The sequence below is a fragment of the Hypanus sabinus genome, chromosome 7, assembly GCF_030144855.1.
Source record: "Hypanus sabinus isolate sHypSab1 chromosome 7, sHypSab1.hap1, whole genome shotgun sequence".
Classification (NCBI taxonomy): Eukaryota; Metazoa; Chordata; class Chondrichthyes; order Myliobatiformes; family Dasyatidae; genus Hypanus; species Hypanus sabinus.
The window spans coordinates 145,086,559-145,113,529 of NC_082712.1; the positions used below are offsets into that span (position 1 = coordinate 145,086,559).

The 26,971-nt window shown below is 38.3% G+C and overlaps 1 protein-coding gene across 2 annotated transcripts in view; it reads right to left on the minus strand.

Annotated features, from left to right (window-relative positions):
* LOC132397295 (USP6 N-terminal-like protein) overlaps positions 1-26,971 on the minus strand; it is a 181,046-nt gene that overhangs the window by 76,160 nt on the left and 77,915 nt on the right. For both annotated transcript variants that reach the window (XM_059975884.1, XM_059975883.1), the window contains 2 exons: positions 16,764-16,871; positions 16,039-16,148 (listed from right to left, as the gene is read on the minus strand). In XM_059975884.1, the coding sequence (XP_059831867.1) occupies positions 16,039-16,148; positions 16,764-16,871 (218 nt within the window). The remainder of the gene's footprint in view (positions 1-16,038; positions 16,149-16,763; positions 16,872-26,971) is intronic.

Genomic DNA, 26,971 nt, shown 5'->3' on the forward strand with positions numbered 1-26,971 from the left:
ACCTATGGACTGAATTTCAAGGACTTTTTAATCACATGTTCTTGATATTTATTGGTTAGTTATATATTACCATTCTTTTTTTTTTGTATTTGCACAGTTCATTCTCTTTTGCACACAGGTTGAATGCCTGCCCAAGTTGGTGCGATCTTTCATTGATTCTGTTTGAACTTTAAACATTGGACTATCTAGTTCTGTCATTCTTGAATCATGCTAAAATTTCTTGCAAGATTTCTATAACACTTGACTAGCATGAGACCCATGCTATAGAAATCCTCACATGCACATGATTAAAGCAGCCACAGATTTAATACTTGGTTTTGGCTTTACATTAAGCTGGCATGCAAGCTACAAAAATTAAGACACAGAATTTCTGCATTTCTGGTCTGCTCATATTGCCTAGGTGGTTATAGAATACTTGTAAGTTTGAAATCTGCATCAAAATGTAGCATCCAAAAGCCATATGATATATTGTTAATGACATATAAGCATACTATATGTGCATTCCAATAGGATTACATAAATAGATTTAGTTTGAAATAAGAGTAAGAGTAATTTTCCTGTACCTTCAACAATCCTTAACAATACTGATACAAGCAATAACTGGCATTATTTACTCTCTTAGGAACTGGTCTTTATAATTAATATTGAATGCTCCAAAGTACTTAAAGGGCCAGTCTCAATTGTCCTGCAATTTTGACAAATCTTTCTGAAAAACAAATTGAACCAAACTGAGTTTCCAGTTACCAGATCACTTGGTGGTTTTGAGTGTTTTTTTCCCTATAAAAGTTTAGAGGACAGAAATGCTAAAAATAAAAATAGGCAAACAATACTATGATTATCAGGTGAGAACTGAGTAAAAACATGTAAAAATGTGTCATTCTCTTATTACCACCTCTTGCCAGAATACAGTCCAGGCAGGCAACTTTCCCATGATTTCTAGGGCTAATCATTCATCCAGATTCATTTAGAGCAGCAAAAAAAAAGGAAACTGTTTTATAGACGCACATACTTTGTCCATTTATTTGATGTAGTGAAATTCTGGATAGTTTGATCTTGGCCAATTTCCTGAGGTGATTACCCTCATTTTGATCTTTTGACGTCTGAGAATGAATTGACTCATGCAGCTACTTCCTGCTTAGCAGACTGGCTGTTGCTTCTGTGCAGAAAATACTCCAGGATGGCAAAATATTTAAAGTGCCTAGTCATTCATTATTTCTCATTTATAAATATTTAAGATACACAGCCATGCATCATTTCTCACACTGTTGATGGAAAATATAGACAGGCACAATAGCAACCAGAGTTCATGGTGCAGTTAAGATGTCAATCTCAAAGCAGTCACAACATTTGGTCAAATGTTTTGCCTTTAATATCCATTTACTGATGTTATTACACACCAGCTTACAAACACCCATCTTATGTACAGGCTGTACATAGGAACAAGAATTTGGGAAATAATTAATATGTATTCAGAAACAATTAACCTATATCTGGAACTCTGAATTCATCTTAAGCCCTAGACCATAAGATATAGGACCAGAATTAAGCCATTTGGCCCATCAAGTCTGCTCCAATTTTTAAAATTGTATTACAGCAAGAGTACTGTGCCACTGAAGGGTTAATTATAGTTTTCTCCTCTGGTACAAAAGATTCCTGAAGTAACTTCATGAACTTTTACAGTAAAATCCACAGATACTACCTTTCACTACCAGTCTAAGATCTTTCATTTGCTCAGAAGGTATTGAGTATGACCTTCGTCCATTTAATATACTCGAGTCATTCTTTTCCCACACGCTGCGAACTTACTAATGGCTTCAAATGTACATACATTTTGCATTTTGCAGCAAGTATTGTGGTAGACGTGTGACTCTTTAACCAATACAAGTTACGGATGTTGTGGTTACATTCAAAGCTGTAGTTCAAAAAAGGGATTCCAATGACATTGTGAGAGAAGTCTTATAGTTGGTTTATGAGTTCAAGGTGTAAGCTCTTGTTAATTTATTATATGATTCTTCCTCAGTAGTTAGTAGTTATGGTCATGATATATAAAAATTATATTTGCAATTTTATTCTAGTCAATCAATATTTCATTCCAAAAGTTGCAGATTTTAAGAATAAAATTTTACTTGTAATTCAAATTTGAAGTTAACAAATCAACTGTCAACTTTTTATTTTACATTGCATCCACAAACTTCATAGATTTTGCTGAGCTTGTTATAACATTATAACATACTGTTATAACAACAGGTAATAACCTCAAGGATGTGAGCTTAGACTATCACTCTACTCTCTCTACACTCTGTGACTAAGCTATCTATAAATTTTCCAATGACACCATTGGCAAGGAGGCTTACAGGAGTGAGGCAGATTGGCTGGTTGAGTGGTTCTGCAACAACAACCTCACACTTACCATCAGCAAGAGCAAGGAACTAATTGTGAATTTCAGAAAGGGGAAATCAGAAGAACACATGCTAATCCTCAATGAAGGGTCAGCAGTGAAAAGGGTGAACAACTGTAAGTTCCTGGATGTTAACATCTCAGGGGATCTACCTTGGGTCTAACACATCAATACATTCACAAAGGCAGCACAAAGTGGCTATTTTGCAAGAGGCTGCAGAGGGTTATGGAGTTAGCCAGTTCTCTCATGAGCACAACACTTTCCACCATCGAGGACATTTCAAAAGACAATGCTCCAAGAAGGTCAGCTCCATTATTAAGGATCAAAACTACCTGGGACAAACCCTTTTCTCATTACTACCATCAGGGAGGAAGTACAAGAGCTTGAAGACCCATAGTCCAAGAATTAGGAACAGCTTCTGCCCCACCACAATCAGATTTCTGAATAGTCATGAATATCACCTAATTATTCCTTTTTTGCACGGTTTATTTTTGTAATTTATAGATTTGTATATTTTTGCACTGTACTGCTGCTACAAAAAACAAATTTAACATCCTATGTCTGTGATAATAAATCTCTTCTGGCTCTGAAATATTGCTGTTCATATCCAAAATTACATCCCAAACCCTGGTTAACAATGTGCCTGATGGCCTACCTTGTCTTCATCTGCCACCAAAATCACTCTTAAAATTTTCAATGGAATCTTTCCAATACCTAATACCTCTCTATTACTGTAACATTTTTCATTAAGGAGAGCGGTTAAGCAGGTTGGGAACACAGAGACTAAGAGGCGATATTATAGAGGTGCAAATAAAATCACGAGGGGCATAAATAGCATGAACACATGCAGTCTTTCACCCAGGGTGGGGTATTATGAACTGAAGGGGATAGATTTAGAGTGCAAAGGGAGAGATTTAATACAAACAAGGGGGCAACTTTCTCATCCAGAAGGTAGCCTGCACATGGAATGATCTGTCATTGAGAGTAGTTAACAACATCTAAAAGGCACTTGAGCAGGTACATGGATAGGAAAGGTGCAGAGTGAAATGGGCCAATTGCAGGCAAATCAGAATAGCTTATACAGAGAACTTGGTCAGAATGGTCCAGTTGGGCTGAAGGGCCAAAGGTTTCTGCATCAGCACCATATGACTATGATCAACATCCCCTATAGCCAATTAAATCTCCAACCACTATGACCTGACCTCCGTCATATATCAACTCAAACAAAATCCTGATGCTCCTCCTACTCCCAGCAGCCATTCACTGTCCCATGACCTGAACTCAACCCTTGAGTTCTTGATCCATCCTCGATGCCCTCACCCTGTTCACTTCTGTGCATCTTTGCAAGTCATTATCCACGTATTATCCACTTCTCCCCCAGTCTACAGTAATGATGTGTGCATTTTTGCAATGGAATTCCCTCACAAAAAACATGTACTTGTCAATCACGCACTGCTGCTCCAATGAAGCTTTGGTGATGTAAAAGACTTCTTAAACTTTTCTTTTATAATTTACTCCTGCACCTTCATTTGATAGTTCTTAAACAACTACTTGTGGTGCAGCGGGCAGCAACCTTGCTGTTTCTTTAGCATTTTTGTATGTTTTTTTTTAATGAAGCTGAGTTGCTAGCTTGATGCTAAACCCAGAATGGATGGAAAGCGTGCAAGGAGCCAGCGGGATTCGAAACCAGGACAACACACCTCTAAGTCTGATGTGGATGCCAGTACACCACTAACTGGCTCACTTTGCACTGATATCAAATGTACTTTGTTTTTACCTACACTGCTTGAGTTCTGCTGCACTGAAGCAAGAATAACAGTGGTAGCTGATGAACTTTTGCCTGCATCTTCTATATTAGCAAATTATTAAAAAGGAATCCCTTTGTCTGTATCACAAACAGAGAAAATCTGCAGATGCTGGAAATCCAAGCAACAGACACAAAATGCTGGAGGAACTCAGCAGGCCAGGCATCGTCTATAGAAAAAAGTACAGTCGCTATTTTGGGCTGAAACGTCAGCTGTACTTTTTTCTATAGATGCTGCCTAGCCTGCTGAGTTCCTCCAGCATTTTGTGTGTTCTTTTATTTGTATCTTTGCTACCAATGATTGGAATATTTCTGTGATATTTTACAATTAAACGCATTATGATTACCTCATTACTTTAAAATATGTTTAAAAGGTTTTCTCCTTTAGACAATTGGTATTAAAATGGTTAAGGTTTTATTATCAGCACTTCACAAACCACAAAGGTTTAATTTAATTTGTAGATCAGTCTTAGTAACACAGCAGAGTACACCACATACTTGAGGTAGTAAACTGTAATTAGAACAAAAAAAATCATTTCCTTTAAATGTTAGTGCTATTTGTAAACCTCCATACAAGTATTGAGATGTGAAAGAGCATTTAGGTTTTTTATGGTTCACTCTTAGATCTTCACAAATTTATTCTGTTATTTTAATTTTGTTTTTATGCCATTATATACCTTAATGTGATTTATTTCTGTCTTTATCTGTAAGAGACCCATATTAACTTTGTTAATTTCTGTAAAAGCAATTCAATTATATTCATAATTCATCTGTCTTGTTACAAATGCTGTACGTACTCAGATAAGAAGTTTTTGGTTTTGTCTTCTTTCTATTTTACTCAGTTTTACTCTACCTGGAGGTATACCCTTACATTTATATACAGGTACTTTGCTATTTTAATAGGGAAGTTCTGTAGGAAAATTATATTGAGACAAAAGATCAGCCAGGATCTTGTTGAATGGCAGAAGAGGTTCAAAGTAACAATTAGCCAGTCCTGCCTCTTATTTATTATCCCTTTTCAATGCTGCCTTATCTTCATTCTTGACATATTCCTGTTATCATTCTCCTGTGCTTGATATTTTTAGATTGCCTCTCACTGGAATCTCTTCCCTAACTATTTAGTTTCAATTTTTTTTCTACAGGACTACGTATTCAATTTGCTGGTGCCATTGAAACTCAAATGAAATACATCCTCATGGAACTTCTTTCTGTTTTCCCAATACTGGTGCCAATATCCCATATACTAAAACCATTGCACCCAGATAAATCTCTGAACTACTCATCCAACCCTCTAATAATGTTGACCTGGTCAATGCCAAATGCACGTAGCTCAGGTTAAAATCCAGAGGATATTAGTTTTGTGCTCCCTTTAACTAGTACCTTAGTTTTCATACTCCCTTAGCATCACCTTCTTCTTCACTGTATCTATGTTGCTGGTTTTGACGATAGATGACAACAAGTGGTCTTTCTTCTTCCACTCCGTCTCTAGCTCTGACAAAATGTCCGTAGCCTTGACACTGAAGAAATCTGGATGGAAGTTTCAGTGAACAGAGCTAGCAAACAAGGACACTTATATCAGAATGCTTTTTCTGGATTTCAGTTCAACATTCAACTCAACTACTCCACAGACCTTAGCAAACACTCCCACACTCCTTGGTCTAAATACATGACAGTGCGGCTAGGTGTTGGACTTCCCTGGTGCCCCCCAGGGATATGTGCTGAGTCCGTTGCTGTACACACTGTTCACACATAACTGCACGGCCAAACATCATAGTAATCAGATTGTCAAGTTCATCAATCACATGGCAGTGGTGGGGCTCATCACCAACAACAATGAGATGAACTAGAGAGAAGTAGAAGAGCTCGAGGCCTGGTGCGAGGCAAATAACCTCTTCCTCAATGTCAAAAAGATAAAGAAGATAGTTATTGACTTCAGGAAAACTTGCACCATTCACACCTCTCTTTACACTGATGCCACCGCAGTAGAAATTGTGAGCAGTTTCAATCTCCCTGAAGTGCACATTCTCACAAACTTTCATAATCTCAGAACACATGTACAGACAAACCTGTGCATAGCATCACTTTAAGAACATACAAAAATCTATGTGTATAAGCTCAAAGTACACTGCAAATGCTGTGGTCAAATCAACACGTACAAAAAAACTGGATGAACCCAGCAGGTTGGGCAGCATCTGTTGAAATGAGCAGTCGACATTTCGGGCAGAGACCCTTCGTCAGGACTAAGGAAGGAGGGGGTAGGGGCCTTATAAAGAATGTGGGGGGGAGGGTGGAAGGAGTCAGGTGAAAAACCAATCAGAGGAAAGATCAAGGGGTTGGGGAAGGGGAAGCAGGCGAGACCCGATGAAGATTGGGGGTCTGCTTCGTTGAGCACCTCTGCTTCGTCCGCCACAACAGACAGGATGTCCCGGTTGCCACCCATTTCAGCTCTGCTTCACGTTCTCATTCAGATATGTCCATACATGGCCTCCTCTACTGCCATGATGAGGCCAAACTCAGGTTGGAGGAGCAACACCTCATATACCGTCTAGGTAGTCTCCAGCTCCTTGGTATGAACATTGAATTCTCCAACCTCTGGTAATTTCCTCCCTCTCTCTTCCACCATCCCACTTTCACTCTGCCTCCTCCTCCGGCTGCCTATCACCTCCCTCATGACTCTGCCTTCTTCTACTACCCACAGTGCTTTCCCCTTACATTCCTTCTTCACCTCTCCAGCCTATCACCTCCCTGCTTCCCCTCCCCCACCCCTTGATCTTTCCTCTGATTGGTTTTTCACGTGGCACCTTCCACCCTCCCCCCACCTTCTTTATAGGGCCCCTACCCCCTCCTTCTTCAGTCCTGATGAAAGGTTTCAGCCTGAAATGTTGACTGCTCATTTCAACGGATGCTGCCCGACCTGCTGAGTTCATCCAGCTTGTATGTATATAAGCTATTTTACATATTTATATTTATTGTGTTTATTATTATTATTGTTATTATTATGTGCTTCATCTTATTGTGTTTGTTTAGTGATGATGCAGTGATTGATGAACTCAGATCCGGAGTAACAATTATTTCATTTTCCTTTACATTTGTGTACTGGAAATGACATTAAACAATCTTGAATCTTGAAACCTGAACTACATTGTCCCCTTTCATTGCTCATTCTTTTTTCACTGACATAGGCTACAAGAATCGCACACCTGTTGACTAACTGCGAAGCTGACTAACTGCGAAGCTGACTTACTCCGCTCTTAGCCTCACTATTACATACATTGTGATAAATAAATTCCACAGTAATGGGTTTGAAATTCTCCTGGAACAAAATAACCTGGTAACTTTTTATCTCCTTGTTGAATTGCATGTATTAGCCAGGAATTCCAAATCTGAACTAAAATTCCTTGAGCAACATACTCAATGTTGTATATTCAATATAGATATGTTTACCATGGATCATAAAATTTTCAACAGTTCCTATAATACCAAGTTATAACACATCAATTGTCCTGCCTTGTCTATTCTAACTGAATTTGTTTAACTATCACAATCGATCATGAATTTGAAATGCCATATTTAAGTTTGCTGTCATGGACCAAGTCAAAGTTGGTGGTGAACCAACATATTGGAGGGAGGTTCAAAATCTGGCTTATCATTAACTACATGAGGAAGAAACTAGAAGTCCACGAGTCAGTCTTCATCAGGGGTTAGGTGGAGAGGGTCCAGCAACTTAAAATTCCTCGGTGTTATCATTTCAAAGGACCTATCCTGGGTTCAGCAGGTAAGTGCCATTGTATAGAAGGCACAGCAGTGCCACTACTTTCTTAGAAACTTGCGCAGATTTGACATGTCATCTAAAACTTTGACTAACTTATCTAAATTTGTGATGGAGAGGATACTGACTGGTTGCATCGTGACCATGGGAACACCAATGCCCTTGAACTGAAAAACCTACAAAAAGTAGTGGATACACCCAGTCCATTTCAAATAAAGTCCTCCCCACCATTGAGCACATTTACTAGGAGTGCTGTTGCAGGAAAGCAGCAGCCATCATCAAGGACCCCCACCATCCAGGCCATTCTCTCTTCTTATTGTTACAATCAGGCAAAAGTCCCACACCACCAGGTTCAGGAACAGTTATTACCCCACAACCATTAGGAACTAGAGGGGATAACATCACTCACCCCATCACTGAACAGATTACACAACCTATGGACACAATTTTAAGGGATTTTCTCAATATTTAGTGCTTATTTATGTATTTATTAATTATCATATTACTAGTATGTATTTGCACGATTTATTGTCTTTTGCACACTGGCTGTTCATCCATCTTTGTTGTGTGCGGTTTTTCAATGATTCTATTGTTTTTCTTTGTACTTTCTGTGAATGATTGCAAGAATATGTATCTCAGGTTAGTACGTTGTGACAAATATGTACTTTGATAATGAATTTACTTTGAACTTCGAACTATTCACAAATCATTGAATGAATAATTAGCCTTTGAACAGTTCTACTGATAAGTAATAACATACACAAAATGCTGGAGAAATTCAGTGGTTCAGGCAGCATCTATGGAGGAAAATGAACAGTTGACGTTTCTGGCAGAGACCCTTCATCAGGACTGATGCTGCCTGACCCGCTGAGTTCCTTCAACATTTTGTGTGTGTGTTGATCCAGATTTCCAGTATCAGGAGTCTCTCGTCACCCTGTTGAGATGTAAAAAGGGGAGAAAACACAAAAGAATATGGTTCTCTTGCAGGCAAACAGCAGAATACCTCTTGTGAATTAAGGAAGGGTACAGAAATTAAATACTTTATGGCTGTCTTCAAGGAACAATTTACAGAAAACTGCTGAAATCACACATTTCAGGAGTACAGGAGTGAGATAGATCAATTGGTAGAGTGGTCTCGCAACAACCTTGCACTTAATGTCAGTAAGACTAAGGAATTATGGACTTCAGAAAGGGGAAGTTGAGGGAACATGCAGCAATCCTCATTGAGGGATCAACTGTAGAAAGGGTGAGCAGTTTCAAGTACCAGGTGCCAACATCTTTGAAGATCTATCCTGGGCCCAACATTTTGATGCAATTATTAAGGTGGCATGACAGCATTATATTTCAGTAGGAGTTTGCAGAGACCAAAGACCCCAGCAAATTTCTACAGATGTACTGTGGAAAGTATTCTAACAGGTTGCATCACCATCTGGTATGGAGGGTGCACAGGATGCACAGGATCTGAAAATGTTGCAGAAAGTTGCAAACTCAGCCAGCTCCACCTTGCTCACTCGCCTCCCCAGCATCGAGGGCATCTTCTAAAAGCGATGCCTCAAGAAGTCTGCATCCATTATTATGGACCCCCATTACCTAGGATATGCCCTTTCTCACTACTACTATCAAGGAGCTGGTACAACAACTTGAAGATGAAAAACACTCAATGTTTTAGGTGCATCTTCCTCCTCTGTCATCAGATTTATGAATGGGCAATAAATCCATGTCCACTACCTCCCTATTTTTTTCTTGTTTTGCTCTCTTTATGCACTAATTCAATTTTATATGCAGTATATTTTTTCTTATTGTAATCTATAGTTTTTTTATTAATATATTGCTGCTGCAAAACAGCAAATTTCACAATATATTCCAGCGATATTAAGCCTGATTCTGATTCTGTGGTTTAAAATGAATGAAGATGAAAGAATTTGTAATGTGTAGGGAAAAAATTATTGGTGGAATTAAAGGGACTGAGAGCCCCATTATCTGTTGACCTGCATTTTAAAAAGTTAGCACTGACTACCATCTTGCAAAATTCCTTAGTTTCCAGAGTTATTGTACTAATTGGGTGGTAGCAAATATAACCTAAGTTTTAAGACAGGAAGAAAGAAAACTGGAAACTAGTGTTAGCCTGACATCAGTTGTGGAGAACCTATACGTTATTATTGAGGAATTGCTAGATGAGCATTTAAAAAATACACCAGGATTGGGAAGAGTCATTGTGGATTAATGAAATTAAATTTGTTGAAGTACAATTCACTGAAGTTGTAGTAAGCAGATTAGCTGATGATGAACCAATTGATATGTTTTATCTGGACTTCCAATAGTCCTTCAATAACCTCTTAACTACCTTTTATACTTGTCCAAAAGAATGGGGCTATACACTGGCATTAATGTAAATAGGCAGAAAATGGAGTAGAAATAAACAAATCATTTTCAGGTTTGCAGATTGTGTTCAGTGTGGTGGTGCTGCTGGGAATAGCGGCAATATTGTTTATAATAAATAATCAATGGTATGAATGAACAGAACATAGGGAATATATGACAGTTTATTGATAATACAAAGCTGAGTGCCCATGGCAGGTGGTGAGGAAGATGCAGAGAAACTTCTAAGAGTACATACTTTTCTCTCCCCTGTTCTAACATAATCTTAACTAATTGTCATGTCTTTTTGCTTTCATATACCCAAGTCCAAATTTCTTTGTAAAACAGCCAAGATTATAGTCAAAACAGCACAGGAGGCCTCACGCCTTAGCAAAGGCAAATAAAAATAAGGCAGGGACAAGTGGAGTGGACAATGTTGAAGTGGGCCAGTGTTAAGAGTGAGGCCGCTTTGGATCATCAGGCTTGGGCGAGGTAAGTACCTTCTTCATTCTTCGCCTGTAAAATCATAATTAGAGATTGGCTGTGGGGGTTATATTATGTTCTTTGTGTGAGATTGGGAATTCTGGGAGACCTCCCGGATAACCACATCTGCACCTGGTGCACAGAGCTGCAGCTCCAGAGAGAATATGTTAAGGAACTGGAGCTCCTAGCACTGTGGCTCAGAAGGGAAGGGGTGGGGGGAGGTCTGTTTAAGTGATAGGGGAATCCATAATTAGAGCAGCAGACACAAGATTCTATGGACACAATAGAGACACTCGGATGGTATGTTGCCTCCCAAGTGGCAGGGTCAGAGACATCTCGAATCTGGTCTAAAAATGGAGGGCAAGGAGCCAGAAGTCTTGGTACATATTGGCAGCAATGACATAGATAGGAAAAGCATGGAGGTCCTGAGGAAAGGATTTAGGGAGTGAGGTAGAAAGCTGACAAGCAGGACATCTAGGGTAGCAATTTCACACCAGTGAGGGCAAGAATAGGATGATTTGACAGATGAATGCATGACTAAGAAACTGGTGCAAGGAGTAGGATTTCATTGGGATTCATTTCTGGATCATTGGGATCTCTTCTGGAGAATGTATGATCTGTTCAAAAGGGATGAATTACACCTGAACCTGAGGGTGATGAATGTCATTGAAGGAAGGTTTTCTAGAGTTTTGGGGGAGGGTTTGGTAGGGGATGGGAACTGAAGTGATACATTTACAAGGAGAGGCAGTGTGCAGTGAGACCATCAGGAAGGACAGGCAGATGACAGTGCAAAATTGCAGTCAGTGGGATGTACTGCAATGTAAAAGGGGGACAATATCAAAAAGGGTGCAGTACACAGGACTGTAAGCTTTATATTTGAATGCATACAGTATACGGAATAAAGTCAATGACCTTGTAGCGCAGGTAGAAATTGACAGGTATGACATTGTGGGCAACACTAAGTCATGGCTTGAAGAAGATTATAATTGAGAGCTTAATATCTAAGTTTACACATTATACTGAAAGGACAGCCAGGTAGGCAGAGGGGGTGAGGTGAGGTGACCCTGTTGGTTAAAATTCAAATCAAATAATTTGAAAATGGTGACGCACGATCAGAAGATGTATAATCCTTGTGGGTAGAGTTAAGAAACTGCAAGGATTAAATACAGGCCTCCTAATGGTAGCCAGGATCTTGTCAAAAGGGCAATGTTATGTTATTCATGCGGGATTTCAATATGCAGATAGATTGGGAAAATCAGGTTGATGCTGGATTCCAAGAGAGAAAGATTTTATAGAATGCTTACAAGATGGTGTTTTAGAGCAGCTTGTAGTTGAACCCAATAGGAGAAAGCAAGTTTGGACTGGGTGTTGTGTAATGAACTGGACTTAATTAGGGAGTTTAAAGTAAGATCATAATGTGAGCAAATTCACTCTGAAATTTCAGAATGAGAAGCTAAAGTCAGATGTATCATTATTTCAGTGGAGTAAAGGGAATTACAGAGGCACTTCTGGAGTTGGACAGAGTTGGGCAGAAGGGAAAAGAACACTGGCAGGGATGTCAGCAGAGTAGCAATGGCAGGAACTTCTGGAAGTAACTTGGATGGCACAGGATATATACATCCCAAAGAGGAAGAAGTATTCTAAAGGCAAGATGACACAACCGTGGCAAATAAGAGAAGTCAAAGCCAACATAAAAACCCAAGGGAGAGCACATAAGAAAGCAAAAATTACTGGGAAGTTAGAGCATTGGGAAGCTTTAGAAAACCAACATGATGCAACGAAAAAGTAATTAAGGAAAAGATGGAATATGAAAGTAAGCTAGCCAAAAAATTTAATATTAAACCAGAAGTTTCCCCAGATGCATAAGGTGTAAAAGAGAGGTGAAAGTGGATACTGAACAACTGAAAAACAATGCTGGAGAGATTGTAATGGGGTCAAGGAAATGGCAGATGAAGTGAATAAGTATTTTGCATCACTATGGAAGACACCAGTAGTAGCTGGAAGTTTAAGAGTGTCAGGGGTCATGAAGTGAGCGAAGTTACCATTACTAAAGAAAAGGTTCTTGGGAAACTGAAAGATCTGAAGGAAGATAAGTCACCTGGATCAGATGGTGCACATCTCAGAATTCTGGAAGAGGTGGCTGAAGAGATTGTAGAGGCATTAGAAACAATCTTTTAAGAATCACTAGATTCTGGAAGACTGGAAAATTGCAAATGCCACTCCACTCTTCGAGAAGGGAGAGAGGCAGAAGAAAGGAAACAATAGGCCAGTTAGTTTGACCTCATTGGTTGAGAAAATGTGACACAGGTCTCATTAAGGATTAGGTCTCAGGATACTTGGAGGCACATGGACAAAATAGGCTGTAGTCAGCATGGTTTCCTCAAGGGAATTATCTTGCTTGTCATTTCTGTTGGAATTCTTGGACGAAATAACAAGCAAGATAGATAAAGGAGAATCAGTTGATGTTGTGTACTTGGATTTTCAGAAGGCCTTTGACAAGGTGCCACACATGAGGCTGCTTAACAAGCTATGAGCCCATGGTATCACAAGAAAGATTCTAGCATGGATAAACCAGTGGTTGACTGGTGGGAGGCAAAGAGTGGGAATAAAGGGAGCCTTTTCTGGTTGTCTGCTGGTGACTCATGTTGTTCCACAGGGATCTGTGCTGGGACCAATTTTTATTACATTATATGTCAATGACTCGGCTGATGGAATTGATGGCTTTGTTGTGAAGTTTGCAGGTGATATGAAAATAACGTGGAGAGTCAGGTAGCTCTGAGGAAGTAGAGAGGCTGCAGAAGGAATTAAGGCAGATTAAGAGAATGGGCAAAGAAGGGTCAAATGGAATATAGTGTTAGGAAGTGCACCTTAATAGAAGAAATGAAAAGGTTGACTATTTTCTAAATGGAAAGAAAATACAAAAAAACTAAGGCACAGAGCGACTTGGGAGTCCTTGTGCAGGATTCCCTAAAGGTTAATTTGTAGGTTGAATCTGTGGTAAGGAAGGCAACTGCAATGTTAGCGTTCATTTCAAGAAGACTAGAATTTAAAAGCAAGGATGTAATATTTTGACTTTATAAAGCACTGGTGAGGCCTTACATGGAGTACTATGAGCAGTTTTGGGCCCCTTATCTTAGAAAGTATGTTCTGAAACTGAAGATGGTTCAAAGGAAGTTCACAAAACTGATTCCAGGATTGAAGGGCTTGTCATTTGAAGAGCTTTTGATCACTCTGGGCTTGTATTCGCTAGAATTCAGAAGATTGAGGGGTGACCTCATTGAAACCTATCAAATGGTGTAAGGCCTGAATAGAGTGGAAGTGGAGAGGATGTTTACTATGGTGGGGTAATCTACGGTCAGAGGGCACTGCCTCAAAATATAGATGAGGAGGAATTTCTTTAGCCAGAGGGTGGCGAAGCTGTGGAATTCATTGCCACAGGCATTTTTGGAGGCCAGGTCACTGAATGCCCTTAAAGTGGAAATTGACAGGTTCTTTATTAGTCATTGCATGAAAGGTTAAGGGAAGACAGCAGCTGATTGGAGTTGGGAGTAAATGGATCAGTCATGATGAAATGGCAGAACAGACTTGATGGGCTGAATGGCCTAATACTGCTCCTATATCATATGGTCTTATGTTCTTAAGATACAAACATTGCTTCACTAAATCTGGCATTTACTGTTAAAAGCATTGAAAATGACCTTTGCATACCACAGAGGGCAGATTAGAGCTGATATCTACTTGTGGTAAGTCACTGTGCATCTGCAGACTGTATTCAATACAGATGAACACATAGCCACAAATCTACTGTAATGAAGGGCAAGCAAGAATGTGCAAAAATTCTGCTGTACAACAAACAGATAATGTTGAAACATATGCACAATGAAATGTCTGTTATATCAGAAAGCACGCATACAGTGTCAAAGATTGAAGGTGAGGTCAGAAGCAATCTTGTTCTCAATTTTGTGAAGAAGTGAGCAATTTTTGTACCATAGAGTCTGGTGCTAAGTGACCAAATAAATGGGTCTTTTTTTTAAAAAGTTAACTCATTGTGATAACATTCTGCTGGCAACCCAATCTGATTCACAACCAAACATGACCATCTTCCTACCATCAATCTGCCTATTTATTCCTCCCACCCCATCATGATCCTCACCACCAAATAGTGACTCAATTGTCATCCACCAATACTATTAATCTTCCACCAACTGCAACTCTTCTCCAATGCTTGTCACCTTGTGTACAACTCAATTTTATAAATATCATGCACCAACAAGTTAATGGGTTTTTACCAAAACCAGTCAATTTCTAACCACAGCCATTAAAGGATGCAGTGAGACCTTCGTATGCATTTTCAGAAATTAAAGTTGGAGAAACATGTTGTTGAAGTGATTTAAAAGACAAATAGCCCATTCAAATTTATAAATATAAAATATTAAATAAATCAGTCTGTAACATTATAAATCACTGATTCAGTCTCAAATACAATATTATTCCTGAATGGTTACATTGATTCAGGGTGGACTGTTGTCCTTGCACCATAGGAAGTAAAAGGTGATTCAGTGAAGACTTTCAATCTGATGAAATGTTTTAATTGGATCGGGAAAACAGATGTTCTCATTAACATGATTCAACAATTAAAGGTTACAGATTCATAACCTCAAGCAAAATAGCAAGAACTGAAGTCATACAGTTTCAATCAGGAAAACATTAGGGTCTGTGGTATTATCCAAAAAGGCGATGGAATCTGATTTCAGAAATAGTTCAGATGCAAGTTGGACAGGGATTTAAACATAACTGTATAAACTATCTGTGACTGCTGGTTTAAAGAGCTAGTGGGGGCAGAAATTGTTTGAATGGCTTTCTTCTGTGCTGCATATCTTTAAGAGTACCATGTTTACTGTGATAAATTATGCTCCAAAAATTACATCTAATGAACAACATGAAAATGCTTAACTGGAAACATGCTGGGTGGTAGTAACAATACTGTTAAAATAGTAACAGATGCTCAAATGCTTTTACATTAACATTCTATAACATAATTCCAAGATACAAGTTGAAGAGAAGACCTAAGACACTTCCATTTAATGATTCTATCATATGGGTTCTTCCCGTAAAATCTTGCTGGGTAGCTGAAGTAAAGTCAGCAGCCATGCAAGAAGGAAGACTAAAAGAAAATAATGGATAAAAGAGGCACAGCTGCATTCAATAAAAAATTAAATCACTTACTTCACACCATATCGATCCCGAAACATGATATGGTTTCTAAAAGTGCGATTTACATCAAGATCTATTTGTTTAATTTCTGATGAAAACTTCTGTGCTTGTATTTTCATTTTCTGCAATAGAAATGGATAACAATGTTGAAGTTTCATAAAATATTTTATATTCTATTTCAATATATAACATGGAATAGGCCCTTCAGGCCCTTCCAGCCATCCTACCCAGGAAACCCCGACAACCCAAACTTAACCCTAACCTAATTGCAGGACAATTTACAATGACAAATTAACCTACCCTGGCACACCTTTGGACTGTGGGAGGAAACCGGAGCACCCAAAGAAAACTCGTGCATTCGGTGGGGAGACTCCTTACAGAGCACACCCGGATTGAACTCCGAACTCTGACGTCCTGAGCTGTAATAGTGTTGCGGTAACTGCTATGCTACCATGGCACCCATATAAACTATCTAAAACACAAACAGACCACTGGCCTGAGTTTATGCCTTTTTAAATATTTAAACACCTTCCTTTTTATTGTCTACCCATCAGTAAATCCTTGTCAGCTTTTTCACATGAATTGTCTAATGGAGATTTCTCCTGGAGATTTATCTGTTATAAGAAACTCAATGGCCAAAGGCATTGTTGTCATTGCAAAGCCCCCATATGTTGAGAACTGAAAAATGATAAACATTATGCCCATTTCTAACTCAGTAATTGTCTTAGATGATTTACCTCATATTTCCCTTCATTTTCAGATTTTAACTTTTCCAAATCTAACAATAGTGACCAAATCTGACCACGGAGCTGCAGTGGGATTCCTTTGTAAACTCGACGGATCATCTGAAATAGAACACAGGATAGTTAATCTTATCCATGAATGCATAACTTGCATGAATACAAAGCTTTACAGAAAACCTAATCATGTTCTCAATTTTTCAAAGAATGCTGCACATGCTAGAAATCTGAAATGAATGAAAAACTCAGGAGGATGGGCAGCAGCTATAGTGCCAAAACAGAGTTAATGTTTCAAATTGACATCTTTCAGGTTGAAGAACTCAAAAGTTAATTCTGTTTTCATTTCACAAATGCTGCCAGATGTATGAAATATTTCTAGGTGGTTCTGTTCTGATTGCATGTTTTTGATTAGAAATAGAGTGGATTCCATTAACTCACTTTGGCACCAATACATTTTGGCCCAATTAAGTGGCTGCCCGCAAAATAGCTGAAGTTCCATGGAAATAGTTAAAAGGGTGCAAAAAACATCAATAGGTTTCAAGACTAATTTCTCAAACAAAGAAAACAAAGTGGGTGTTTTTCTGGTTGGTGAGGTATAACAAGCAGTACCATTAAAGTCAGTCCCTGAACCTCAACATTTCACATTTTATATAATGACTTGGATGAAGGCATTTCTGTCACCTTCAATAAGATTCAACTCCCAGAATTACTGTTCCTTTGCTTTTTGGCATTTGGAAGGTACTGATCTCTTCTTGACTCACTAGTTAACCCTTCCACCTCCACTAAACACATGGCACCAACACTTCCTCTTTTATCTCACCCATTCCCATCAGGACCAAAATAGTCCTTCCATGTAAAACAGTAATTCATTTGTGCTTCTTCAGATGAGGGTATTGCTCACAATTCGTTCTCCTCTGCACCAGAGAAAACAAATTCAGACTGGGTGCCCACTTTGCAGATGTAGCTACATTCAGTCTGTAAGAACAACCTTGTACTTCCAGTTGCCTGCCACTTTAATTCTCCATCCTGACTTATCTCAGTGTGGTCTCTTGCAATGTTCGACTGAGGTACAATGTAACAGCATCTCACCTTCCATCTTAATTTGTAATTGAGTCCTTTGGGGATTCAATAACAAATACAACAATTCAGTCAGCTTGCTTTTTCTGCTCATATCAAAACTGGCCAGTTCTTCAGTAAGATTATCTAACTGTAATATCAATAACTGTAATATCTTTTTCTCTCCCCACACACATTGTCAGATCTGATAAGTGCTTTCAGCATCTTCCTTTTGGTTTTAATTTTGTGCAAAAGTCCCAAAATGCATTTCATAGCTTTAACATGATCCTTTGTATATTTTCTCTCTCAGTGCTCTTATTAGCCTATCAACCAAATAGGCCTGTATAAAACAGGAGACCTTTAGTAATTCTGGCCTTGCCCCATAAGGGACATCTCCATTGTTCAACTTCTCGGCACATTAAAACTAACTTTTTTTCTAATGATCTCAGTTCTGATGAAAGATCTTTGACCTAAAATGATAATTTTCATTCTCTTTTCACAGATGTAACCTGATCCACTCACTTTTTCCAACATTTTCAGTTACTATTTCTCATTTCTTCTATTGTTCTCAATGGGTTTGAAATTTGTTTTTATCCTGGTCATCAACCTTTGCATCTTATTCAAAAATAAAATTTCCTCTATCATATTTGGGACTCAAGGAGAACACAGTCCAGAAATATGTCATTAGTCATTTAAGATCCACATGCAAAGACACAGCTTCTGTTTGATGTACTTCACCTTTGAAATTTGGTTCTATTAACAGAAATAGAAAGAAATTTCACAGTGATGTATAAAAAGCAGCCAAGAATACATGGCAAGTTGAAAGCTGGAAACTGAGACTAAACATCTACGCTAATAATGATTCTTCAATAGCCCAAAGCCTCATATGGTTTAAGGACCTTCCAAAACTAGCAACAAAGCCCAAACAACACACACAAAATGCTGGGTGGAACGCAGCAGGCCAGACAACATCTATAGGAAGAAGTACAGTCGATGTTTCGGGCTGAGACCAATCGTCAGGGCTAACTGAAAGAAAAAAATAGTAAGATTGAAAGTGGGAGGTGGAGGGGGAGATTCAAAATGATAGAAGACAGGAAGGGGAGGGATGAAGCTAAGAGCTGGAAAGTTGATTGGCAAAAGGGATACACAGCTGGAGAAGGGAAAGGATCATGGGATGGGAGGCCTAGGGAGAAAGAAGGGTGGAGGGAAGCACCAGAGGCAGATGGAGAGCAGGCAAGGAGTGATTGTGAGAGGGGCAGAGAAAGAGAAAAAAAGAAAAAAAGGTGGGGGGGGGGAAGAATAATAAATAGATAGATAGATAAGGGATTTAGTAAGAAGTTGAGGAGGAGTATTAACTGAAGTTCAAGAAATCAGTGTTCATGCCATCAGGTTGGAGGCTACCCATACGGAATATAAAGAGTTGTTCCTCCAACCTGAGTGTGGCTTCATCTTGATAGTAGGGGAGGCCATGGATAGACATATCAGAATGGGAATGGCCTCCAACATTGATTTCTTGAACTTCCGTTAATGCCTCTCCTCCTCTTCTTACTTCATCCCTTATTTATTATTCTCTCCACCCCCCCCCACTTTTTTCTCTCTTTTTTTCTCTCTCTGCCCCTTTCACAATCACTCCTTGCCTGCTCTCCATCTCCTTCTGGTGCTCCCCTCCCCCTTTCTTTCTCCCTAGGCCTCCCGTCCCATGATCCTTTCCCTTCTCCAGCTGTGTATCCCTTTTGCCAATCAACTTTCCAGCTCTTAGCTTCATCCCTACCCCCCTGTTTTTCCCTATCATTTTGGATCTCCCCCTCCCCCTCTCAAATCTCTTACTACCTTTTCTTTCAGTTAGTCCTGACGAAGAGTCTTGGCCCGAAACATTGACTGTACTTCTTCCTATAGATGCTGCCTGGCCTGCTGCGTTCCACCAGCATTTTGTGTGTGTTGCTTGAATTTCCAGCATCTGCAGATTTCCTCCTGTTAACATAGCCCAAAAATATACAGCTATTGACTCTGGTTGTTGAATGGGGCATTTGTGTGCAATGAAATGGCATGTTGGAGTAACTTAAGAGGTGGCCATGGGAAGGAAAGGGGTGGCTTCAGGAATGCTTTGAGTTGGTGGACAGGGCAGTGTTCAAGGACTGCTCAGAGGATATGAATGAATAAACCATGGTGTCACCGAGTTTATAAATACAGTCATAGTCAAGTGTCTCCCCACAAAATTATTTGGTCTTCCCCAACCAGAAGCCCTTGATGAATAATGAAATCCACAACTAGCTGAGGACCAAATCAGCGGTATTCATGTCTGGCAAACAAGAAAGATACAAGAGGTCCAGGGATGATCTCTGGAAAGCCATCTCACACACAAAGTAGCAATTTTGGGCCAAACTTGAAGCAATGAAGGATGCTCAACAACTGTAGAAGGGCTTGAATGCATGGCCAAACACCTGAGTAATCACAAGGTCAAAATGAAACCAAGCTACTTTGGTGACAACAAAGCTTCGCTCTCAGATGAACTCAATGACTTCTATGCTCTTTTTGACCATCAAAACGTGGAGGAACCTTCATAAACTCCCACAGCCCCTGATGATTTTGTGATTTTCAGTCTTTGAAGCTGACGAGAGAGCATGCTCCAGGAGGGTGAAGCCATGTAAAGCATCTGTCTCAGATGGGGTACCTGGCCAAGTGCTAAAGACCTGTGCTAATGAACCGGCTGGAATGTTCACTGGCATCTTTAACCACTTGCTTTAGCAGTCTGAGATACCCAGCTGCTTTCAGGTGATATCAATTATACCAGTGCCTAAGAAGAACATGGTAACCTGCCTTAATGACTATCACCCAGTAGCTTAAGAATTGACATGGATCCATTCCAATTTGCCTACCATCATCACAGATCAACAGCAGATGCCATTTCACTGGCTCTTCACTCAGCCCTGAAACATCTGGACAATGAAGGATACATCAGGATGTTTGTCGTCGTCTACAGCACAGCACTCAATACTATCATCACCTCCAAACTAGTCAACAAGCTTCAAGACCTTGCCCTTAATACATCATTGTGCAACTGGATCCTCAATTTCCTTACTTGCAGACCCTAGTCAGTTCAGATTTGCAAATTCATCTCTACCACAATCTTCATCAGCACAGATGAAACACAAGTCTGGGCACTTAGCCCCCTCCTCTACTCCAATGCCATGTTTAAGTTTGCAGACAACACCACTGCCATGGGCAGAATCAAAAGTGGTGACAAATCAGCATAAAGGAGAGAGATTGAAAAGCAAAGACTTTGGATTTGTGGGAGAAGCCAGAGAGTGGTAGTAAATTGAATTGAATTGACTTTATTCCTTACATCCTTCACATACATGAGGAGTAAAAATCTTGACGTTACGTCTCCATCTAAATGTGACCTCTCTGTCTGGAGGTCTATGACCATTTGCTTTTGGGTGTCACAGGATTAGGTGCTGGGTCTATTGTTGTTTGTTATCTATATCAATGATCTAGCAAATTTACAGACAACAAAACTCTGGGTGTGGTAGACAGCGAGGAAGACTATCAGAGTTTACAGTGGGATCTGGATCAGCTGGAAAAACGGGCTGAAAAATGGCAAATAGAATTTAATGCAGACAAGTGTGAGGTGTTGCACTTCGGGAGGATCAACCAAGGTAGGTTTTACACAGTGAATGGTAGGGCACTGAGGAGTGTGGTAGACCAGTTAGGTTTTTGGTTCTACAACTGTACGAGAAGGCTCAGTAATGCAAATAAGAAAAAGAAAGCCTATCATAGAGTTTTTAAGTCACCCTCTCCTCAGTGAAGGTCACAGAATTATAGCAGACTTTGTGGTAATTCCATCTCAATCAGAGCCGAAAACAATACAAGGACATTCAAGCAGTAAAAGTCAGATGGAGGTATACAAGAAAAAAAGGCTCATTGTGACCTGTCCATTGCCTTTCTATCTCAAGATGAAGAGATAAAAAAGACAAGCCATAAACTTTTTCACAATATAATTTCTAGGGAGGAGTGACAAGTCTGTTGAACATAAGTGGACATAAGAGGAATCGTGATGGCTATAAAAGACATACCAATTACAACTGATTTTGAGAGATACATGGTTAATAAATAAGAATAGTTTGTTTGCATGAGTCAATATTATGTTTTGTTATGATCAGAAACTGACCAGAGGGGTCAGCAGGAGACGCTCATGGAGTGAGCTCTGTTTCAGATTCGCTCCATAACCTTTACTTTTTTTAACATATGATCACCCTTATTTAACTTACTTTTACCTACACCAAAAGATTCTTGCTACTTTTTTGGACTTACCTTTAAGAGTTTATTGTGAATTTTGAAGAAATGAATACAGAAATGGCTCTGAGATCTAAAGGGCAAGACCCTGCGAAAGATTCTAACAGGAACAGGAAGAAGAAAAAGACTGATCCTAAGCGCACTGAATTGACTTATGAAATGTTATTGGAGGTTTTAAATGAAAAATTTGAAGAACGACGACGAATTTTCAAACAAGATATAAAGGCTTTACAGGATTATATGGATAAGACTGATTCAGTAGTTAACCAGCAGCAAGCTCTAATTGCAACTTTGCAAGAGGACGCTCGAAAGCGAGACTTGATAATCGAAAAATTGGAGCAGAAGTTATCTTCAACGATTAAACAGCTGGAAACACTTAAAGCCAAGAGGGTCGACTTTGAAAATCAGTCCAGAAGACAGAACTTACACATACTTGGTCTCCCGGAAGGTATTGAACAAGGGGACCCCTCGAAGTATTTTGCTCAACTTTTAAAGGATGCGTTCCCTTCTGTATTCCCAGACAGTCCTCCGTTACTTGATTGCGCTCACAGAATTATGCGTCAATCACCAAGTGCTTCAGCTAAACCACCAGTTGTAATTGTCCGATTTCACTATGTGCATGTTAAAGAGCAACTTATTCGTGTGGCTCGGCGTGTAGGGATGGTCAAATTCCAAGAATTTGATTTTCGATTAGTGGAGGATGTTAGTCCAGAAGTAATGAAGGCAAGGCTTCTTTTTAAACCTCTGATGTCCGAATGTTATGAGAAAAATCTAAAACCTGCGCTCTTATACCCTGCGACGCTCAGAATCTTGCCTCCCAATGTATCTCGGCGTGTTTTCTTTTCTACATCTGAAGCGAGAAGCTTTCTGAATAAGAACCTCCCTACTGCTGCGGATCCTCGTCTTCAATAAATGAGTGATTTTGATCGTTGTAAGATAGTTTTTGTTTCCAAAACCAGATTCTGTTTCTGGCTATTGGTGTAGGTTTACTCTACATTTTATACTCTAGCTAAAGTTTTTTTTTGATGTGCTAATCTTTTTATTTTACTTACTTTAATCACTTGTACTTTATTTTTGGTCATAATTATTAATCCTTCGAAGGTGAATTTTTTTCACTAAGATGGCGGTTTCTTCTCTAAAATATTTTTGTTTTTTTTTATTTTGCTTTTTTTTCCTCTTGTCTTCTTCCTATAATGCATTTCTTATCACAGTTTAAAATTTTTTTGGTTTGTTTGGGTTTTAACCCGATTTATAAGTTACTAGTGATTATATTCTTTTTGTTTTTTTTTACTAATAATTATATTAAGAAGTTTGGTTTCAGTATAGTGATTATTATTTCTTTAGAGTTTGGGTGGATCTTTTTTATCCTTTATATACGGAGTTGCCTTCTGCTGATATGGGGGTAGATTTAGTTTCATTCCTCTTTTTTACCCAGCCTTTTCCTGGCTGGGGTGGCTTTTTTTCCTCTTGGGTGGGGGGGTGGGGGTGTCTATTTCTAAATCTTATGCTCTTTACACCAGTTTTTTTTAGTTTTTTCATTTGGGCTGATTTTAAACTACTAAAATGTCCGCGCTTTTGTCATTTCCGGGTCCGCCCCTTATTTTTGTTCCTCTTCTGGGAGCATGAGTTCATAATTTGGTTAACCCTTTATATACCAAAGGGTTGATTTCAGAATTATGGCTCAGACCATTAATTTTGTCTCTTGGAATACTAATGGCTTAAACCATCCGATTAAACGGAAAAAGATTTTCAAAGTATTCCAAAGAATGAATGCACATATTATTTTTGCATGTGAGGAAAGGACAAGTATCGCTTTTTTTAGGTTTTGGAGGGGTCAACAGTACCATTCGAATTCGAATACTAAAGTAAGGGGAGTTTCAATTTTCATTGACTCCTCTATTGCATTTGTCCAACACGATATTTTTTTGGATCCGAATGGTAAATTTTTGTTAATTACTGGCTTACTTTTTAACATGAAGGTTGCTATGGTTAATGTTTATGCTCCAAATGTGGATTATCCCGATTTTTTTAAGTCCTTATTTACTTCTCTACCTAATCTAAATGAATATGTTAATAATGGGTGGTGACTTTAATTGTTGTTTAAATCCTTTGTTGGACAGATCTATATCTACTCAGACTTTACCTAATAAGTCGGCCACTTATATTAACTCTTTTTTGACTGATAATGGAATTTTTGATATTTGGAGATTTCGGCATTCTCAGGACAAAGAGTTTTCATTTTTCTCACATGTTTATCATTCCTACTCGAGAATTGATTTTTTTTTTATTGACTCTTGTTTTATTCCATCAGTAATTGGTTGTAATTATGATGTTATAGCCATCTCTGACCATGCTCCATTAAAACTTTCTATTAAATTTATGGATACAGCTTCTAATGCTAGACAATGGCGATTTGATTCTACCTTATTGCAAGATCCAGATTTTATTAAATTTATGAAGGAACAGATTGATATCTTCTTTTCAACTAATTCCATGGATGATATTTCTTGCAGAACACTTTGGGACACTTTTAAAGCAAATATACGTGGACAGATTATCTCCTACTCCGTTGGTCTGAGAAAACGCATTAAGAAGGAAACTCTTTTATTGGTTGAAAAAATTAAAGAGATTGACAAGAAATATTCGACTACTCCTAGTGAGGAGCTTTACAAAGGGTTGAACTTCAAATGGAACATAGTTTATTACTTACATCTTCGATTGAAAATCAATTAATGAAAACCAGATCTGATTTTTGTATACATAGTGATAAATCGGGCAAACTGTTAGCGAGTCAATTGAAGAATGCTTCGGTTAAATGTCAAATTACTAAGATTCGTCAGCAGAATGGGGATCTGACAGTTAACCATGATGAGATAAACAAACCTTTTCAAGATTTTTATATCTCCCTGTATCATTCTGAATTCCCTCATGATTATAATACCATGTATGATTTTCTTGGGAAATTGAATTTTCCAAAATTATCATCAGATGATCTTTCAATATTAGAAACTCCTATTACGGATGCAGAAATTAAAGGGGCTATTTCCTCTATGACTTCTGGGAAAGCACCAGGTCCAGATGGGTATACTGTAGAATTTTTAAAATGTTTTTCCGCTAGGCTTTCTCCTTGGTTATGCAGGGTTCTTGAAGAAGCAATTAGATTGGGTAATCTGCCACAATCTTTTTATAGAGCTTCCATTTCTTTAATATTGAAGAAAGATAAAGACCCTACTGACTGTGCATCCTATAGACCAATATCTTTATTGAATGTAGATTCCAAGATCTTTTCCAAGTTACTGGCATCCAGGCTGGAGAAGGCATTACCTCAAATTATCTCGGAAGATCAAACTGGTTTTATTAAAAATCGCTATTCTTTTTTCAATGTTAGGAGATTATTGAATATTGTTTATACTCTTTCACATAGCACTTCAGAATGTGTCATTTCATTAGATGCGGAGAAAGAATTTGATAGAGTTGAATGGCCATACTTATTTACTGAGCTTGAGAAGTTTAATTTTAGTCCGACATTCATTTCCTGGATTAAACTGATATATCATACTCCAGTAGCCTCGGTGCTTACTAACAATCTGAGATCTCCCTTTTTTCGTTTATTTCGGGGTACTAGACAAGGCTGTCCTCTTAGTCCATTATTATTTGATATTGCTTTAGAACCTTTGGCAATTGCTATCAGAGAATCACAGAACATTTTCGGCATTAATCATGGGACGGATATACATAAGCTATCATTATATGCAGATGATTTATTATTATTTATTTCTGATCCTGAGAAATCCATTCCTGCAGTTATATCATTGTTGGCTCAATTTAGTAATTTTTCCGGGTATAAATTAAATCTTAATAAGAGTGAATTGTTTCCTTTAAATAGACAGGTTCCAATTTATGGAAATTTACCTTTTAAATTAGTTAATGACTCTTTTATTTATTTAGGGATTAAAATCACCAAAAACTATAAGGACTTATTTAAGGTTAATTTTTTACCCCTAATCGATCAGATTAAATGTTTGTTTACTAAATGGTCACCAGTATCTTTATCTCTGATAGGTCGGATTAATGCTATTAAGATGGTTATTTTACCCAAGTTTTCATATATATTCCAAGCAGTACCAATTTTTATTCCGAAATCTTTTTTTGCTAATGTTGATTCAAAAATTTACTCGTACATATAGCAGAATAAAAATCCTAGATTAGGTAAAAAATATTTACAGAAGGCAAGGAAGGAAGGTGGATTGGCATTGCCTAATTTTAGATTTTATTATTGGGCAGTCAATATCCGATATTTGATATGTTGGTTAAAGGATTGGGATTTATCTTTTAGCCCTCATTGGGTGAACCTGGAAATTAAATCTGTACGAAGATTTTCATTGGGTTCTATTTTAGGGTATTCTCTTCCCTTTGCTCTTTCTAAATTGCAGAAACGAATTGACAATCCGATAGTTAAACATACTTTACGCATATGGTTTCAATTTCGGAAATTTTTTGGGTTGACTCAGTTTGTTTTAAATATTCCTATTGTATCCAATTGCTTTTTTTTATCCTTCTATTATAGACCAAGCTTATTCAGCTTGGAAGACTAAAGGATTACTACGTTTTTCTGATTTATTTTTGGATAATTGTTTTATGTCTTTTGAACAATTATCTAATAAATATAATTTGCCTAGATTTTATTTTTTTTAGATATTTACAGATTAGGAATTTCTTAAATACTGTACTTCCTACCTTTCCAAATCTTGTGTCTTCAGGTATTTTGGAGAATTTGTTTGAACTAAATCCTTCTCAGAAAGGGCTAATATAAAAACTTTACAATATAATTATGAAGATACGTTCAGAGCCCTTCT